Here is a 20,427-nt window from a genome sequence, read left to right on the forward strand (position 1 = left end):
CCTTTTCTATTATTGGTGGTTGTCAAATTGATAAGCCAAAACTTTATTGATTTCCAGTTCTCAATAACATTCTGAATCAATTCTGTGATAGGATCGATTCTCGATCCCCACCTACAGTAGGTGTCAGGCAACGTTGCTGTCAGGCAGAAACAACTTATTTCCCTGTTTTCTTTTTTTGCTGTAAATTATCGCCCTACTTGATCATACAACAGCGTCGCACAAAAGCATCAAAAGTAGTAGATCCACAAGCTTGAGATGCGTTTTGCGCTTGTCGATCTGCTATTTTGAATTTGATTCCCGAAGTATCCGTTTTTGGACAAATGACGGTATAGGCAGCAGGCCTACTCTTACCCTGTACATGCAAGTAGGCTCCTACTCTTACCCAGTACGTGCAGGTAGGCTCCTGCGCTGACCGAGGGGACACTGCTGCTGCGGAGCACGGCCTCACACTCGTAGTATCCGGCGTCGCTGACCACGGGGCTCAGGACGGTGAGCCGGCGGTTGAAGTCGCTCAGGCCGCTGGACACCAGCACGCCGTTCTTACGCCACGAGATGCTCAGCTTGATCAGAGGTCTGGAGGAGGAACAGAAGGCGAGATTAAAAATATGTAGTTGTTGTCTGTTTATCTCAATAGGGTTGGTGCACATGGGGAACGCCAGGAAATACATGGGAAAACAGAAAGCGATCGAATAAAAAGGCTTCTTATTAAAGAACACAGAGGTAGAGGTGTTTATAGAATGCCGTACCGTATTTAGACTGGAGTGAGACTTTATTAAGCACTTTGTGAAATCTGAATGTTGGTGTAGTTGACTAATTAAGTCGCTCTGTCCAAACCATGCGTGAGCTATGATGGGCTAAAATCACTTTAGGAAACCCGGCCAATATCAGTCACACCAGAACCAAGGACCAGGGGTACTCACAAAAGCCTGAGTAGACTCCAGACATGTATGAAAGTGAAATATCCCTTTAATAATAAATATATAAAATAAAATAAAAGAAGAAGAAGAAAAAAGTACTTCTTTCACCACTGGACTTTACCCCTGTGTTATGTGAAAGGCCATATTCTGTGATTGGTGTGGTAGAACAAATCTATGCCACTTGGCACTTTCTGTCTTTTGCTTCGTTCTGCCTTAGAACTAAATAATACATGCTCCCCCTCAGGTATATTTTACTTGGCAGGAGGTAAGGCGCCTCGAAACAGCATTTAAACTCTCTGATAGTGGAAAACTTTTCCAAACGAAAAACAACTGAATTCCATTTAGGTTCGGGGGTGACAGCCCCTCCAGGCTATTCAAGCAGACACTGAATGACATTTCACTGTCTGCTCCTCTTGCCAGCGGGCGGGAAACCTTGTATGTCCAAAACCGTTGTAAAAAAGTTTAAATTGGGAAAATAGACGATCAAACAACATGTTGTGAGCTTGTAGATGGCAGGCAAACCTTGATCAGAATAACAATTCTTCTACAATCTCTAATTGTGTAGACCACTTGTAAATTGAGTAATGTTTGACAATAATGTCAAACATTATTGAGACTTATTGAGACAAACTTGAGAGCGTAAAATGAAACCAAATGGACCCGTAATGGTCCATTTGGTTCCGCTTCAGCATTGTGGACAGCACTCACAGATAATTAAAGGATGCATTGTGTAACCCTTTTCCCCCTCAATAGAATGTCAGACCCCCCAAAAAATAAAATAAAACTTTGAAGAAATAGTAAAAATAGCCAAACTGCAAGCTCACAACGTGTAGTATCGCAACGTGTTGTGAGCTTGTAGATGAATAGTTTATTCTTACAGGCTCAAAGCATGCAATTAAAAGTAACTGCACCAGAGTTAGTTGGCAGCTCATTTAGCTGTTGTCCCTGGGCAGGTAGAGGAAAACAACCACACATGCATAACAAGTCCATCAGTGTGAGAGAGAAAAGAATCAATTGAATGTCAAGTACAATAATAAATAAGAAAAACGTAAAACAAAGAAAGAGGCAATCATTGGTGGAAATTGGTGGTTTTAAACACTGCAAAGTTTCCTGAGTTCCTAATAGATTAGTAGTGTGTGGGTGTGGAAGTAACCCATTACGTTACATTAAACATTCCAAAGTTTTGATTATTGTTTTCTCCAAAATATGCGGTAGTACCAGTGTTCATCGACATGCCGGCTTGTGGTGGACATTTTTGTCAAAATTCTATTTTTGCCATGGACATACAAATATTACCAGAAACAGAGCTATCCTAAATGTATATACTACTAGTGCTGTGGTCCTCAAAGTGGGTTGAGGTTGAGGGACCTTTGGGGTTCCTTGAAGGTGGTCTAAATGTACTACCCGGACCAAATTGGAACCAAATGGCCGCTACGGGTCCATTTGGTCCCATTTGTACACTCTCAGAGTTATGGGGGTCCATGAAGATGAAAAAATAAATAAAAAAAAGGTTACCTGGCGTTGGCCACACACTCCATGGTGATCTCAGACGTCCCCGTCACCACGCTGGTGTTCCTGGGAGGGATGATGATGGTGGGGGCGATGGGGTCTGCCGGACCACCCACGTCTAGACACACACAGAGAGACAGGCAGACAGACATATTTAGTATTTGTTACTGTACGTATTTAGATGGTAGAGAGCCAACCCACTGGCCAATCACAGTGCGTCTTTTCAGGGACTTAAAATTCAATTCAAATGGAGCTTTATTGGCATGAGAAAACAGGAAGTTCATGGCCATATTTGACAGACAGGGGAAATAACAAACATTCAATTAAATTAAATTTAATTCAATTCAATTCAATTTAACTCATTCTGTGCCAGATGCCAAAATGGCTCCAAGGTAGCTGTGCCGAGATTTTGTATGTTTTTCTTTACTATGCAATGAAAAAAAAAGATTTTTTTTTTATAATTTTTTTCAGAAACAGACACAGTTGTTGTGATTCAGTGGCAAAAAGAAATTTGGCAATCGGACAAATGGTTCCAGAGATAGAGCTGTTTGAATGAAAAAAAGTGTCCATCCACTAGAATGGACACACATGAACACACATTTTCTCAATCAGCTAAACGAGGGAGCGAACACACAAACAGAGAAAAGCATCTCTCTGATCTCAGGTCATTTTGACATCTTTAGAAAAAAAAAAAAGAGAAAGTTATACCTTATACCTATACCTATACCTTCGCGCAACACTTTAGCATGACAAAGTATAAGTGTTGGATAAAATGAGGTTTAGTGAGCACACGTTAAAAGTTTAGAAAGGTGTTCTCTGTGTGCATGCGTGCGTGTGCGCACGTGAGTGTGCAGTGGCATTGTCACGGCCCAGCTGGAATCCAGTACGTCTCTATCTAGTACAGAGCAGAGGAGGTGTGTGTGTGTGTGACTGTGTGCGTGTATGTACTTACTGTATGCGTGTCTGTGTGCGATAGATTCAGTGATATTCTTTGGACAGTGTACGGTAGGCCTACATGTCTATCCAGGGTAACTATACAAACTCGGGAAACTCGGGGTTGGCAACAGAAGTGTTAATTTACGAAACGAAAAAAAAAAAAAAAAAAAAACATAAAGTTGAAATATGGAGATATAAGGTTTGGAAACCCTCTCCAGAAACTTTTGAAGAATATAACAACTTGTGTACGTCTGTTTTACAAATTAAGGAATGCCATAGTGTCGCACATGAGTGACTAAAAAAAACGCTATTTTAGCCACTTTAGATAAAAGTTTTATCGAGAGTGAAAGTGTGTCTGTGGGTTTTATAAATATTGAACAAATGGAAAGTATTAAAGCTGCATTATGTGTCTTCCCTCTTATTTATACCCCGGATTTGAACCTGGTTCTTCTGTGCAAGTGACTGTATCCAAAAACATAGAAACAGTAGGCCTATATCGTAGTCAAAGGTATGTCTCACCTAGACACAGGATCTAAACATCTCAATAGAAGAGCTGTACTTGTGCTGTACTACATTTATGTTTTTGTTTTGAATGTACATTTTTGTCTTATAAAATATTCAATCAATCAAAACATTGGATCGTATTTTCCTGAAAAGTAACAGTTTTGGACAGGGTGTGTGTGTGTGTGTGTGTGTGTGTGTGTGTGTGTGTGTGTGTGTGTGTGTGTGTGTGTGTGTGTGCGCTCTGACAGGGAGATGAGGTGATTGGAGGAGACAGCGCCATGACTCCCTCACCGGCCAGCCGCAGGCAAGCCTGGAAAAAATACACAGTGTGTGTGTGTGTGTGTGTGTGTGTGTGTGTGTGTGTGTGTGTGTGTGTGTGTGTGTGTGTGCGTGCGCGTGTGTTAGTGTGTGTGTGTGTGTGTGTGTGTGTGTGTGTGTGTGTGTGTGTGTGTGTGTGTGTGTGTGTGCGTGTGCGTGCGTGTGTTAGTGTGTGTGTGTGTGTGTGTGTGTGTGTGTGTGTGTGTGTGTGTGTGTGTGTGTGTGTGTGCGTGCGTGTGTGTGAGTGCGCGTGTTTGTGCAGTATAACTGCTTGTGAGGACCAAATGTGGATATCATTGTTGTCGGGTGGAAAAACCATTGGTTTTGCATTTATCATATTAAAGGTGATTTAAACTAGTGAAATTAGCCGATCTACAAGCACACAACGCGAGGCGTTGTGTGCTTGTAGATCTGCTATTTTCACTAGTCTTGTGCGACAGGCTTGTATGATGAAGCAGGGCTTTACTTACGAGGTTTACGAGGTTTCTGCCCGACACGGCCGACAGTGACGATATGAGGACCATTTTCCTGGTAGAAAAAGTGTTGTTTTATGGCTGAACTTTTCGTTTTTTAGAGTTAGGTTTACAACAGTGGTTTTCAACCTTTTTTCATATCAAGGTCCATTATTTATTGGTCACGGACCATCATTTGATGATATTTAGCCTCTCAGACCCAAACCGTAGAATATTTTGTTATCGCTGGACATGATTTTGTCCGCGATTCCATCGTGTATTGATGTTCGCACCATTAGGCGCGATAACAGCTAACAAAAAAATAAAAGAAAAAAAATCTACAGTAAATTCTCTAATTGTGTAGACTTCTTGAGACTTAAGTAACGCAGATGTGTAACAATAATTTTACTCTTGAGAGAGTAAAATAAAATCAATGGACCATTTGTGTTCGCACATGAATGGTACTTGTGCTCCACAAGTCGCGCGGGCATCACAGACAGGCTGGCTGTGGTAGCGTTAGGCCCGTGTGTGTGGGCGTGCGCTCACGTTGGTGCGCGTGCAGAGGGAGTGCTGGAAAAGGTGTCGCGCACCGCGATAAACACACGCACATCTGTCAATCACCCAGCATGCTGTGGGAGTGTTGCTCGCGGCAACAACCAACCAAACATGTCAGCTTCAGCTACGAGAGGCTGTCATATAGCTCTATCTGACACACACACACACACACACAGATAGAGCTGTGTGTGTGTGTGTGTGTGTGTGTGTGTGTGTGTGTGTGTGTGTGTGTGTGTGTGTGTGTGTGTGTGTGTGTGTGTGTGTGTGTGTGTGTGTGTCTGTCCTAAAGCATCGCTACGTGACATTATCGGTGAGTACCTAGGAATGAGCTGTCATGCACACATCGGTGACAAACCCCGTGGTGACAGTGCAGAGGTGGCAGCCATGCTAAAAGCAGCTTGTGTCTTCTCGTGGAGAAGAAAAACAACGTTTTAACTTCTTGTTGTTGTTGTTGTATTGTGTTCTCAACAAAAGTTTAAACGCGTAGTTCCTGTACTTGTCTCAATGGAAACAAGTTCCCACAGGACTTTTTTAAGTTATCCTTTCAGACCAGTGGTTCCCAAACTGGGGGTCCCCAAATTATTTGTGGGGGGGTCCCCAGATGATTAGCTTAAAGGAGTAGTTCACCCCCAAAATGACTTGTTTTCTATTGATTACTCATGCCATGGAGACTTGAGTTCAATAATATATATATTTTTTGCAGCATGATGATGTGCATCATATGATGCAAAATCCATCACTAGTCATGCTGAAATACTAACATATCTCAAAACACAGATTGAACACAGAAGATAACTCAGGATTGTGTTGATTGTGTCCCAAACAACAATAAAATAAGATCTGGTTGTCCCAGAGGTGAAGTGGGCCTTTAATGAGTACTTTCTACTTTTGGTACTTATTTTGATACCACTACTTTTGAACTTTTACTCAAGTAAAATCTTGAATTACAGACTTGTAACAGAGTATTTCTACATCCAACACTGGACGGTGAGGCTTCCTAGTCGGAGGTGACCCATATAATAGAGGCCCGGCTGTGACAGATTAGACCACGCGGCACTTGACGTTTGGCGTGTACCCGCCACAACGTGGCATGATGCCCACAGGGGAAGGAGGTGGCAGGAGCCCAACAGCGGGTTCTGTCTCCTTTTTCTTTTTTACCAGATTTTCTTCCCAGATGTTTAAAGAGAGCATTTCACACTGACAGTCCCAAGCAGGACAAAGAGTTGTGTAAAAGTGCTGAGTCTCACTAAGTTCTTAGAAAGTTCCTCCCCTCGCGGCTCCCCCTCCTCTCTCTCTCTCTCCTCGCCAGGTGGGGCTCATGGGAAATGCAGTGTCAGGGTCCTTCACTACAGGAACATATGCTGCTGCTGCATACAGATACCCACACGCACGCACGCACGCACGCATGCGCGCGCACACTTGGAGGAGGCGTATCCCTCCCTTGTGGCTATTCCATTATCTAGCCTATCACTCAAGTGTGCACACCGTGTATGTGCTTCTGTGTGTGCGCGCACGTGGGCATGTGTGCGCGTGAAAATGCATGCATGTGTGTGGCATCTATAAGCCCTATACAAAGCCAAAGTGCAGAAACTACGCTTTTGGACACGCTGACTTATGTTTTCCTAAAGGTCGAATTAGCCTTCGGGATTTTGGGGGGGATAAACGATTACCTCAAGAAGAGACACACAATTAGTGTAACATCACTTACATGCCGATAAGCCATTTGGCTGCAGCATATTGAATCACATTTATACCCTTTTATCAGTTGAATCATTGGCATAGTAACTGCACTTTGGCAATGGTGTAAAGTAACTAAGTACATGTACTCAAGTACTGTACTACTAAATTTGAGGTATTTGTACTTTATTTGAGTAATTCCAATTTCCAATACTTCCACTTCTACTCCACTACATCTCAGAGGCAAATATTTTACTTTTACTCCACCACGATTATTTGAAAACTTTGGTTACTTTGTAGATTTTGATTAAGTATTACAAAACATACATTAACGGCTTCAGCCCTATATACATTTTGGCCATATTTGAAAATAGCAGATCTTCAAGCTCACAATATTCTTTTCATTAACGCCCTGCTTTGTCATACTGCAGTGTCGCAGAAATGTAGCAAAGAAATTGCCGATCTACAAGCTCAAAACACGGTGTGACGTGTATTTTTTTTTACCTTGTAGATCGGCTATTCTTTGTTGCTTTTGACGTAATGAGGTTCCCACCTGAACAATGATGGTATATCTGCAGCATGCATTGTGGATTCCATACATGCATTCCATACTGTCTCCTTTTAATTTCTCTTATCCTATAGCCTCCCCTGAGACTGCATGTGTGTGCGTGTGTGCGTGCGTGCGTGCGTGTGTGTGTGTGTGCGTGCGTGCGTGCCTGCATGCATGTGTGCGTGCGTGCAGTGGTGAAAAGTACCACACTACATTTACAAAGTACTGTACTTGAAGCTAAGCTACAGTATGTAGCTCTGGTCCATAGCGTTAGTATGGTACTTTCGATCCGTTGCGTGCACACCCCCGGTAGCGCAGCGGCCCAAGCCTCTCGTCTTCAATAAAAAAAAATATATACACTTTCGCTACTTATCAAAACAAAGACTGTTTTATGGAGTTTAAAGCCTACTTTCCCTAGTGGGAACACTCTGAGCCTCCCGCCTCACTTGTCAATAGAACATTTCCATTGACCGGATCTGTAGAGGGCGCAGGGGTGGATTACTTATGCCTATATTTTGGTAAAAAAGTGTATTTTAGACATGTGGCTGGGGGCTCAGAGTGTTCCCACTAGGGGAAAGTAGGCTTTTAACTCCATAAAACCATCGACGAAACAAGATGAGAGGCTGCTGGGTGACGGGGGTATTCGGCGTGCAACGGTTTGAAAGTATAGGCTGCCATAGTGTTAAGGAGAACTCCTTCAAATGCTGGATGGACCAGAGCTGTCCAGTATGTAATCTTCCTGTTCTACTCTGCCACAGCATGTGGTTACACTTCCGTTGTCTGTAAGCAGGGGTGTCGCACCAAATGCTGGGCCCTGGGTACTTTAAGTATTGAAAAAGTGCAGCGCTGCAAGCTTGTAGATCTGCAATTTTTGAAAAATGTGAAAATCTTTTTGAAAAACCTGAAACAGCTGATCTACAAGCACACAATGCCTCGCACCGCGAGGCGTTGTGTGCTTGTAGATCAGCTGTTTTCACTACTTTTGTACGAGGACCTTGTATGATGAAGCAGCTAGGGCTTTGCTTTGCAAAACAAATTACAAATTTGAAACTTGGAGATACGAGGTTTCTGCCCGACAGTGACGATATACTCACGATAACATACAGATTGGACAAAATTACATTTTGTTCATTAAAAAACAAGTGACATTTAACAACACAAGCCTTTGTTTATTTGTGCTTTATTTACCGGTATGTTTGTTTACTAGTTGGACATTTAGAATCCTTTTTTAATGTTGTATTCAGGCTTTGAATTCAGATTATGAATGCCTGCAAGAGTGCAGAAAGAATCCATCAGTGAGAAAGTTCAACTGACAGCAGGGGAGTGATGATGGCATTTACTAAATCACTAATCCTACAATGTTGATGTCCTCACAAGTATAGCAATACAAACATGTCGTGCTTGAGTTACACTCTGCTCGCCAGCGTCTTGCACACAACAAAAATCTAGCTGATCTACAAGCTCACAACACAGGTCAACGTCCGTACAAGTAGACATATCAGTACAAATGTCTGTATGCGTGTCACGGTAGCAGCCATAATCAGCCTCGATTGCTCATGTTGTGTGTATGTGTTTTGTGTGCGTGTGCGTGTGTGTTTGGCCGCAGGCTACGTCTAGCTGCCTTCCTATTCTTGTCAGAGCGTTAATATCTGAGCCAAGCACCTGACTGACTGACTGACTGCGTGTCAGAGCTGTAATATTACCATAGCCCCATTTCTAAAATAAGGAAACAGCGGATCTACAACAGTGGTTTTCAACCTTTTTTCATATCAAGGTCCATTATTTATTTGGCATTTGAGCCACAGACCACCATTTGATGAGTTTTAATCTCTCAGACCCAAATTGTTTTATTATATATATATTTTAAAATATTTTGTTGGACAGGATTTTCGTTCACAATTCCATGCATTCGTGTGTGTGTGTGCTTGCGTGTGCGTGCATGCATGAATGTATTTGTGTTTAATTAAATATGAATCCACGACTCACTCTCTACAGACAGGGTGATGGGCTGGCTGGTCTTGTTCTCTCCGTTCTTGTCGTTGACAGCCTGGACGTAGTAGCGTCCGGCGTCCGGTGCCACCGTGGACAGGATGACCAGGGTGTTGTCCAGGGTGATGGCTCTGAGGGGACACGACAGGAAGGGACACGCCGTTAGAGTTGCATGGAGATTAGGGCTGCAACAGGGCATCGAAACTAATCAATTATTAATCAGCATTTTTTTCAGACGTTCTTAATCCAGAGCGACTTACAATAAGCAAGGCAATACATCAATACATCAACATCAATACATCTAATGCACAGAAATAGTATAAGAAAAACCTAGGTAGATCAAGCACCTTTACATTCAGTAAAAACTATGAAAATCTAAACATATAAATAATGCATAATGCTAAAATGCATGGTCATTGAGGGTAGGCAAGTGCTACGGTAAGTGCTATGGGATAAGGTGGAGTCTGAAGAGGTGAGTCTTCAGACCACGACGGACGCTTGGGAGTGAGTCTGCAGTTCTAATTGTACTGGAGAGTTTATTCCACAGTTTGGGGGCCAGGAAGGTGAAGAATCTGGGACGTGTATTGTTCTGTTTTTTTTTAGCGAAGGTTCTATCAGCTTCCCTGTAGCTTTGTATGTTCATGTTCGCTGGCTTCCATTAGAAATTAACGGTAGCCTGTAGCTTTGTACAGGGGTCATCGCCATGCTAGCTTGTGGTGGACGTTTGTGTCAAAATATTTTTTTTGCCATGGTCATACAAGACGAGAAGACAATAATATTACCAGAAACACAAAGAGATAGCCCTGAATGAACATAAAAGGTACAGTATATAACACTGAGAGTGTTATGGGGGTTCCTGTAATTAATCAAAGAAAAATATTCAAAGGAAAAATAACGCACATCCTCCGTTGTTTGGTGCTGAGCCAAAACCCTAAAAGCAGTACTACTAGGAACAGAGAAGGAGGGCTCGCAACTCACTTTTGATTGCTCCAAGTTTATTAATGACGATATTATGATCGTTCCTGATCCTTGCAAATAAAACATTTGAGAACCACTAGTACTCGTGGACTCCTATAATAGTAAATCAGTGTCATAATTATCCTGAATAAAACCTGGACACTTGACATTCGGTAATTGGGTCTTATGATGAAAATGAGAACATTATAATGGTGTGAAAAAAGAAAATCTAGAATTTGCCAGGGACACATAAATCCTGGCTTTATTATCTTCATGTCGCTGGCTTCCATTGAAAATGAATGGTAGCCTGTGTCTTTGTATCTGCCAGTGTGAACTGTGAACAGAGCATCACTGATCCCACAAGGGATATTCGGTGGTCATAACAGCACCACAGTAGGGAACATAAGAGAAATACATTTTAAAGCACAGAGACACAGCTAATCTTCAAAAGCAAAACAAATAAATAAATAAAAAAGTATAAGAGCAGTCTAGTCTGGCTGTCTGCACTTGGACCAACTGGGATTTAAAATACAGTACTTTGTTTTGTTTCCAAAGATCTCTGCAAAGCCACTTCGGGTCCTAGAGACCTGAAAGAGAAGTCTCTTTTTGTTAGTCACCTGCACTGAACCGGCAATGTTTTTGCATTAACAAGAATCAAGTCATAGTTTCATAGTCTAATAATGGTAAATGGTGCATTTATATAACGCCTTTATCCAACACATTGTGCATTACATCCACCCATTCACACACACATTCATACACAGATGGCGGAGGAAACCATGCAAGGCACCAACCTGCTCACCGGGAGCAACTAGGGGTTCAGAGTCTTTCTCAAAGACTCTTCGACACGAACTCTGGGGGAGCCCAGGATCGAACTGGGCCACTCTAACCCTGAGCCACTGCCGATCAGTAATGTTATTAAATTACTATATTATAGATCAGAGGAAATGGCACTTCATGACCGGTAAGCACATCACAAAGCCGTGGGCAAAAGTATTCCTTGAACTAGTGATGCATTATGTCAGTGTTTCTCAATCTTTTTTGGCTTGAGTACCCCCTTTCCCCGATTTCTGAATCCAAGTACCCCCTTTACCCGACAACAACATATTGATTATAAAACTGCAATTCAAATATAAATAAATGGTGGTATATGATGCTATGATAACCACCCATTTCAAGAATATAAAATCACAAATAAGAAATAGAGTTAAAGAAACAGTGCCTCCTGAGCAGATTTACACACTGGTCATAAGATTTCAGTCAAGTTCTCATGTCAATAACTTCAATATATTCAAACAACTTTAAAACACATTACACATCCCAGTTTCCTGGTACCATGTAATTTGGGTTAGCAACTCAGGCTTAGCCAATATCACTATCAATCATTTCTCCATGTGTCATCATTAAACATAACAATACATTCCCCTCCTAATTCAATTTGAGTTAATTCTTTAACTATGAACAATATTAGCATGATTTATACTTCAATTTAAATTTTTTGGGGGCATTTTCTCAAGTACCCCCTGCAGTACCACCTATCCCCATTTGAGAAACACTGATGATACATATCTCTGTCGGGTTACTTTCAAGGGTTCAAATTTTATAGCAGCAGATCCACAAGCTCAAAAACGCATCGCTTTGCACCGTGATTCAAACTTATTAATGTATTTGCTGCTTTTCATGTTTTTGAGTAACACTGTAGTATGATCAAGTAGGGTGTCAATTTACGGGCGGAAAAAAACCCCACAAAATGTTACGATACAGTAAGCGGTTTCTTCCCGGTAGAAACGAAATGTACTGTAGCTACTTTCCACCTCTGTTCAACGGAGGAGGGAGGGGGGAGGCAGGGGAGGAGTTGAACAAAACAAAACAACAGGACCAATCCCCTGTCTGTCTGTCTCTCTCTCACACACACGCGCACATGCACACACGGAAGGACCCTAAGCTGAGTGGACGGATTATTGTTTGCTCGTTCAAGGCTCATTTGAGCAGCCAACCTGGAATACATTAGCGTTTATGGACAAAAATCACTTTCTGCCAAATAGTCATTAGTTAGTCACGGGCCACGGACAGGACAGGGCCACAAAATAGCCAATTAAAAGTTGTTGTTTTTTTCTCTTCCTTTTTTTGCAGGGAGCTATTATGCAAAAGGACACGCAGGCCCACAAGGAGAGGAGACTGTCAATATGTGCATATTGTAAATCTATAGACTAATGCTGCGTGAAGAGTGTAATTAAAATGTGGATTCAGGTGTGTTCACCGTGAGATCAAGTGGAGTGTATATGCTGTATATATACTGTATATATACATGAATTCATGCTGCGTCAGTCCCAATTAAGCTAAGATGAAGAGGTGAGTGAGCCATGTTGTCGGTCCATTGTTGCAGTGCGTAGAAAGTAAGTACCAAACAACCCACAGCCAGTAGTTTTGATAATATGTTTTGGGTGAGTATATCGTCATGCGGTATATCTCAATGCGGATATTTATATTTGTACTCAAGTAACATTTTAAATACAGGCCGTTTACTTGTAACTGAGTATTTTTATAGTGTTGTATTGCTACTTTGTAAGTTTCCCCAGCAGTACCACAGCTCTCCCCCGCACACAGAACCCTGTGTGTTCATATTATCTGTCCGCTCTGCAGTCTGGAGCTAGATAGATAGCAGCACGTTCCTACTGAGTGACTTCCTCCAAGACAATACACCTCCTCTGTCTGTCTGACTGTCTGTCTCTCTCTCTCTCTGTCTCTCTCTCTCTCTATATCGTCAATGTCGGGCAGAAACCTTCTATCTCCAAGTTTCAAATGTGTACGTTTTTTCGCGAAGTAAAGCCCTGCTTCATCAGACAAGGCCGTCGCACAAAAGTAGTGCGACAGCAGATGTGGGCGAAATTCTAGTGGGCTACATAGCTTTCATTGTGACCATCAGGTCGCAGTTACTATCAAAACCTCGACCAGCTGTACGTCAGTCAGTCTGTCAGTCAGTCTGTCACACCTCACACCTCACACTTTTGCCCTGCTCATATCTCCGCAACCGTTGCCCCGATCCATGGGGCCACAATTCTCACATGACCCTCTTCTAGCGCCACCATGAGGCCGATTCTTGCAAAACACATTTTTGGACACTGCTCCTACAATTTCTGCCCTAAAATCACGCAAATCGGTACAGAGTATGTCTACACTCATGTCATCAACATGGATCTGTCCCATATAGCGCCACCATCAGGCCGATTTTTTCAAACACATTTTTAGACACTGCTCCTACACATTTTTGCCCTAAAATCACGCTGCAACCTGACGGTCGCTTATCTCCCGATTAGGGAGTCTTACTGGTGTATGGCGAGTGCTAAAAATTTAGTTCCCATACCGGGAGATGAAAACCAGGCCGCCTGGGTGAAAACCAGGAATCCTAACCGCTAGACCAAACAGTATGTCACACTTCTTGTCACACGGTTTACAGTGAAAAGGTTTTTCTCCTGTGTGGATGGATATGCTGGTCTTCAGGTTACCTACTGTATACTGTAACTGACTGAAATAAGGTCTAAAAACCCACAGACACACTTTCAATTTGTCCTAGATTTCTTGCATCTCTTCTCTTGCATGCACATGATAAAAAAAAAAGTCTCTTCAGGTGACTTTCAGATTACATAACTGACTGAAACTCTTGTCAGACTCTTTACAGTAGTACCTGTATGAAATAACCAAATGCAAAAAGTTCAAATTTTGTAATACAAGGTTGTGAGGAAATATGCTCAAGAGAGCAGGTGCCTCTACAGTGTATCAATCATACACCTGTCAAATTTGACATTTGATAGAGGTGCCAGATGTGCAGCTGTTTGTCTGGGGCTGCTGCTGTGCACAGTGATCAATCAATCTGAAAGCATTATACGCCTGTGATTCTGCACCTGATACACTAGTACACAGTACACAAGCCTATGTGAGCACATCATTATTTATACCAGAAAGAGCAGTGGTTCTCAACCTTTTCAGGCAGCTACCCCCAAAATAATCATATTTGAACTGGGGACCACCCACCCTGACGAGCACTTGGAGTTAGTAAGACTTGAGGCATTACATTTTGAACCCCACACCGGTGAAAAGCATTTACCGTGACTACGACATCCAAACTCGCCGCTGATTGACTTTCAAATATGGCTCTCCAGCTAGCGGGGGTGTGTGTCTGCGGGCGGGGACAGCTGCTGGGGTCACCGCCATGCTGCCATTTTTGTCACGGACATACAAAATGAGCGGACAATAATGTTACCAGAAATAGTTTAAAGCCCCGAATGACCATAACAGGTCTGTAACTCTGAGAGAGTACAAATGGAACCAAAGGGGTTCTTGCAAATAAAATCTTTGAGAATCACTGTACTAGTGGACTCATAATGTGCCATATAGCGTTGTAAGTGTCATATTCTGAAGAAAACATCTTACCGTTCAGTAATTGGGTATTATGATCAAAATAAGAAGATTTAATGGTGTGTAAAAAATAACTTTTGCCATGGAGGAGGCCAAGTCTTTGTCACGGACACATCTGTCTGTGTAAGGACATATTGATGACCACTGGCTGGCTGGCTGACCGGTGGGTCGGTCGCTCAGCCGCGGACCCATTGCCTCATTTTGGATTCCCGGCACATGGCAGGCAGGAAGTGAAAACCTCCCGGCAGGGGCCCCTCGGCGGAGACAGCGGCGACTTATGATCCGCGGTAAATATTTAATGCTAAATGCTATAGCTCTCGCTCGCTTGGCGACATCCTGGACGACCCGCCGCTATGAATTATGGATCCCCTTTGGGCCGCGGGAGGGGACTAAATGAATCCCCCAGGTGAGTATCAGGGACCTTTTACTAAAAGCTAGGAGCGGAGGGGGAGACTATACGAGAGATTAACTCGCAGGCTGTTCACAGGGGAAGATTGAGGAGCAGATAGTGTGCGAAACCAAGTACTAAAGTATTGATACTCCTGGTCAAATGTTACTCCATTATGAGTGAAAGTTTGCTCTGTCAGATTTGTACTTGAGTACTAGAGCAGTGGTTCCAAACTGGGGCTAAAATCGACCGGCTTCATTGGGAATGGTGTGAAAAGAGATATCTTTAATGAATTTATTAGGGAATTAAAATTTCCCATTGATTTTAATGGGAAGATGTGAAAGAAGACGACCCAAAGTTTGGCACACTGCTCCTCCCACAGTTATTGTGGCACAAACTCATTTGGTCCCCAAATTATTTTGGGGTTCCCCAGATGATCAGCTTAATGTGGAACATTATTTTCTCCCTCAACAGCTAACAAACCAACATACACTATTATGTGTAAACATGTTTATCTGCGCATTTATAAAGTTACAATTGAATGACTTTTCCATTATAGCAGATTGTGAAAAGTTATGAAAATAGCCGATCTGCAAGGTCACAACGCCTCACAATGCCTCGAACGCCTTGCACACACAAAAGCAATTGCTTGAGTACTGTGCATTTATAAATATAAAGTTTCAAGAAATAGGAAATGCTCAAGTAATAGTAGCCTATAACTTGAAATTGTATTGGAGTACAGTATTTAAGTACATTTACTTTGCGCTACACCTACTAACAAACAACAAGGCCTTACTGTGATCTTTGGTGCTCACCAAGGGGGGCCCGGTACGCAGATTGGGAACCACTGTTCTATATTCCTGTCTGTACCCCCCTGTTTGCACCTCCCTCTCTCTTCCTCTCCTCCCTCCACCTCTCCATCTCTCTCTCCCTCCTTCTCTCCCCTCCCTCCCACAGCATCTGTCAACGGGAGGCTTCCTGGGAACGGTGACTTAGCACGTCGCGGGCGCGGCGCTGGGATTTATCAAGCCACAGAGCTGGGAAATTAGGACAAATCAGATATGTGTGAACACGCTCTCTCTCTCTCTCTCTCTGCCGTCTGCTTCTGGCTGGCTGTCCTCTCTCCCGATCCCTCCAACAGCTCTCCGCTTCCATGCCAGGCTCACTTCCTGAAAACGACTCTGTAGCCGGGGTGGCACCGGGCCTCGAGGTGGGCGGCACCCAAGGGTGGGGGATGGTTTAGTCCCTGGTAACCAGGGGAGGGTGCAGTACTGCAGTGCTTCTCCAGTCTGCAGGGGTGTCGCACCACATTCTGGGCCCTGGGTACGAGGATTCACTGCGGGCCCCCCACGAATGTTCTTTGTAGGGGGAGGTTGTTTAACCCATTTAGACTGGGAACGCATTATTACGCGTTATTTTGTGCTTTAACTATTGAAAAATAGCAGGTCTACAAGCTTGTAGATCTGCTATTTTTGAAAGATCGTCAACATTTGTGCAAGTCTTTGAATATTTCAAATCCTTATAAGGTTTTTTGTCAGTGGTGTACATACCTTTTCATGTGAAGGACCCCCATCTCAAAATTTTTAGTTCCAGGGACCCCCAGAAGCAAAATTTGAGTTACAAAATACTTTCAAGAGTTTGCACACATTTGCACATAACTTTTCAAATATAGCAGATCTACAAGCTCGCAGCGTGCCAGGAAAAGGTTTTTGAGAGGTACTGAGAACCTCTACAGTACATCCAAGCTATGAGCTGGTGATTACAAAACATTCTCTCAATTAAATAGAATCTGATTGTATGATGTTTTGCGACGAAAAGAAAAAATATACAAAATAATAAAGCTAAAATATTCATAGACAATACTGAAAGAACTGTAATTACTAACATGAAAATGCCATTTTGACCTTGTCTGTAAAAATACTACTTTGTAGTTTGTTCATTGTTTAATCAGTACTGTATCATTAGTTGTTATGACAGCTTAATTCATCCTTGTATGATGATTGTCCGACTTAGCTCAATAACATTTTCCTAATTAGTCCAAAATACCTTTTTGATAATTGCCAGCTTTGCTAAAAGGGTACTAATTTGCAACCACGCACAAGAAAGAAATAGCAATGCCAAAATATACTATATCAGAGATGGAATAAGTAAAATAATTGAACATAAAAATACCTAAAAGAAAATGCTGAAGTATACTTGAATACATTTACAGCAGATTATAGTCACACAAACACAAACTCATGACTTTGTTTTGGTATTGAGGGGGGAAATAAGGGGCAGACCTGGTACAGAGCCCTGCGGAACTCCAGGCAACAAAGTAGATAGAGTTTAAGTTGTAAAAGTCTTCCTCGGTCATTCACTCATATTATACAAAACACCTGATCTTCATATCCACCCTATCTACAAGCATGCAGATCTGCTACGTTTAATGCTTTTTGTGATAGTAGTGTTAAATTACCAAAAAACTTTAAAAAAGAGAGCAACTAATAAAGTTCATTATAAGAAGGTCCCATTTCTGTCGTACATACTCTAGCAGGCAGATTGGACAAAATAAAGTTTTATTCACTACAAAATGACATAACAGAGCATTAGAGTTATTCCAAAAGGAAAGCCATTGTTGTTGAATTAATTAATAAAGATTGTCAGAAGTGTCCACAGCCCTCCTCTGAGACACGGAGCGCATAGACAGAAACGGTACAATCTTGTAATTAGCATTAGTGAGGACCAATTATATGGAGAGAGGTTGGGAATGGGTGACGTGGCCCTTTAATCAATATTCTTTGAAATGCTGTCTCTTTGGAACAGTGTACTTAATTCCAACAATAAAGAGGAAGACATCTGAAAGGGACTCTAATTATAAAAGATGTGTAATACTTCATGGATTTCCTTGTAATGCATCTGAACTTGTAGACATGACCTTCTATGTAAATTGTTCATTGCTATGATTTTTTGCATACGTAGGTCACAGTTAACTATGAAAACCGGCACATCTTGACCGTATCTCTGTCACGCCTGACAGTGTGGTTCCCTTGACACATCACTGTGACATCACAGGTGCATCACAGGTGACATCAAAGTGATGTCTGGACGTGTACACTTGTTTACGGTCTATGGGTTTGCCGCTCTGACATCATGCTCTGGCTTCAATGTGATGTCAGGGGAACCACTCTAACAGAATGGGTTTGCCGCTCTGACATCACACTCTGGCTTCAATGTGATGTCACACTAACAGAATCCCTTTAGGCCATATGGAGTTCCCTGATGCCATCAATATTAAGCCCATATCAAACAGGATTCATATGGAAATGCCCATATATGGAGGCCACATCGGCCACATACAGTATAGTATCCAAAAACGGCAATACTTAAGAACGAAAAAGAATTGTACTGAAGAACAGCATTTAGTAAATGTTTGTTACTTTGTTTTTTGTTACATTCCACCACTGAATAACATGGGCCAGCCGTACAGCTTTAGAGACAGACCCCTTCCCTACATTCTGCTCAAAGAGGGAAGCTATAGCGTATGCAATTACTTCACAGATGCCACTATTTATTTATCTATGTAATACCCTGGAGGTGCGGAAGAGCATTTCATCGACCGCCGTTGTGACAATGACCGTGCAGCGCAACGATCAATAACGATGATGCTGATGCAGGTATGTTAGCTTGGCAGGGATCGGCGCCGGCTGCGTTGATATGCAGACGGCATAATATTTCCAAGTGGGTGTTTGGAGGCATTTTGAGCGGCCCAACATTTGACACAGTGTGTTTGTCTGTGTGTATGAGCACGACAACAGCTGCAGCCACCCAGCGGTGCTGTTGAGTGGCCTTGAAGTGAATGTTATTTGGATTTCAGTTGTATACTATACACTGTATACTATGCTCACTTTGCATGGTATCAAACACGACACATGTGCATATCTCCTTGTATGGGCCGTTCTGTCCGTGACATCAGCTGTGGTGATGTGATGTTGGTCTCTGCGTAATTTCTTTGAAGTTAGTCTCGTGTGACGTTAGTCTCGTACTGCATGCGGTGCTCATACGGACATAGGGACATAGGACCTAGGGCTGTCACAATTATTACATAATCGTCTAATCGTGATTATTTGACATAATCGTGATTATTTTTCATAATCGTCATAATCGTTTTCATGTTGAAAAATTTTCATATATTTTTAAGAAATTCAAAAATAGTGGAAATCTGGAGAGGAGATCTACAAGCTCACAACTACAAGCTCACAACGCGTCGCATCGCGACGCGTTGTGAGCTTGTAGATCGGCTATTTCCACTATCAAAGTTATTTTTTAAGTAGTAAGTTGTCAAATATGTCAGTAATTTCTTTGTATATTTAGGTTATGTGTCATATGTACAACTTCAAAGCCTAAAAGCCAAACAGAAATGTAATTATGAACGACAAAAACACAATTAAATCGTTAATCGCCAATTATTTGCGTGACAATTAATCGTCATGTAAAATGTCATATCGTGACAGCCCTAATAGGACCTACACACAAAGCTAGACGTAGGAGCAGTTAGCACCGCTCAAAAAACAAAACAATGGTGTGTTTTCAACTGGAAAAGACGTAACAAAAAACTAATGCTTAATTGGTGGAGGTCGAGGCCGCCTCGTTTCAGACGGCATCTGTCCACCGGTCGAGCCATGAAGAAACGCGACGCGCGAGTATACAATGACATGTCTGTTTTCTGCACTGTCCCCGGTGGCTTTACTGACTGTCACGTCTCGTATGCGTGTCCTCGTTGACGCGCTATCCGTTCTGAACATACGTACACGCAGTGTGCTGTAATAATAACGGCCTCTGTTATGGCTGCAGTCCTTCTCCTCTGGGGCGTGGGGGAAGGGATGGGGTCTCTAACCTCAGCACCACTATAGCCTGCGGACCACCATTACACCCAGACAAATGGCCCCGGTCCCCCCGTACTGCCCGCCTCCCCCCAGCCAAGAGAGAGAGAGAGAGAGAGAGAGAGAGAGAGAGAGAGAGAGAGAGAGAGAGAGAGAGAGAGAGAGAGGTCAACAGGATTAAGTGGCTTACCATGGCTGACTGGGACATGACTCAACACCACGCCTGAAGATACAGGCAATACCCAGTGGTGTAAAGTAACTAAGTACATGAACTCAAGTACTGTACTAAATTACTAAATCTTACACTCTTACACTCTTCAGTAGGCTATTTACAATGTTCAATAACTTCTACTCCACTATACCCTATCGAGACATATCTCAGAGGAAAATATTGTAC

The 20,427-nt window shown here is 42.5% G+C and overlaps 1 protein-coding gene across 1 annotated transcript in view; it reads right to left on the reverse strand.

Annotated features, from left to right (window-relative positions):
* LOC308303245 (protein sidekick-2-like) overlaps positions 1–20,427 on the reverse strand; it is a gene marked incomplete at its 3' end in the record, with an annotated part of 219,311 nt that overhangs the window by 149,458 nt on the left and 49,426 nt on the right. Inside the window, exons 4-6 of the mRNA XM_080747572.1 lie at positions 9,405–9,538; positions 2,433–2,544; positions 383–573 (exon numbers count right to left, since the gene is read on the reverse strand). Coding sequence (XP_080603698.1) covers positions 383–573; positions 2,433–2,544; positions 9,405–9,538 — 437 coding nt within the window. The remainder of the gene's footprint in view (positions 1–382; positions 574–2,432; positions 2,545–9,404; positions 9,539–20,427) is intronic.

Source organism: Nannobrachium achirus (genome assembly GCF_963921795.1).
Source record: "Nannobrachium achirus genome assembly, chromosome: 18".
Lineage (NCBI taxonomy): Eukaryota > Metazoa > Chordata > Actinopteri > Myctophiformes > Myctophidae > Nannobrachium > Nannobrachium achirus.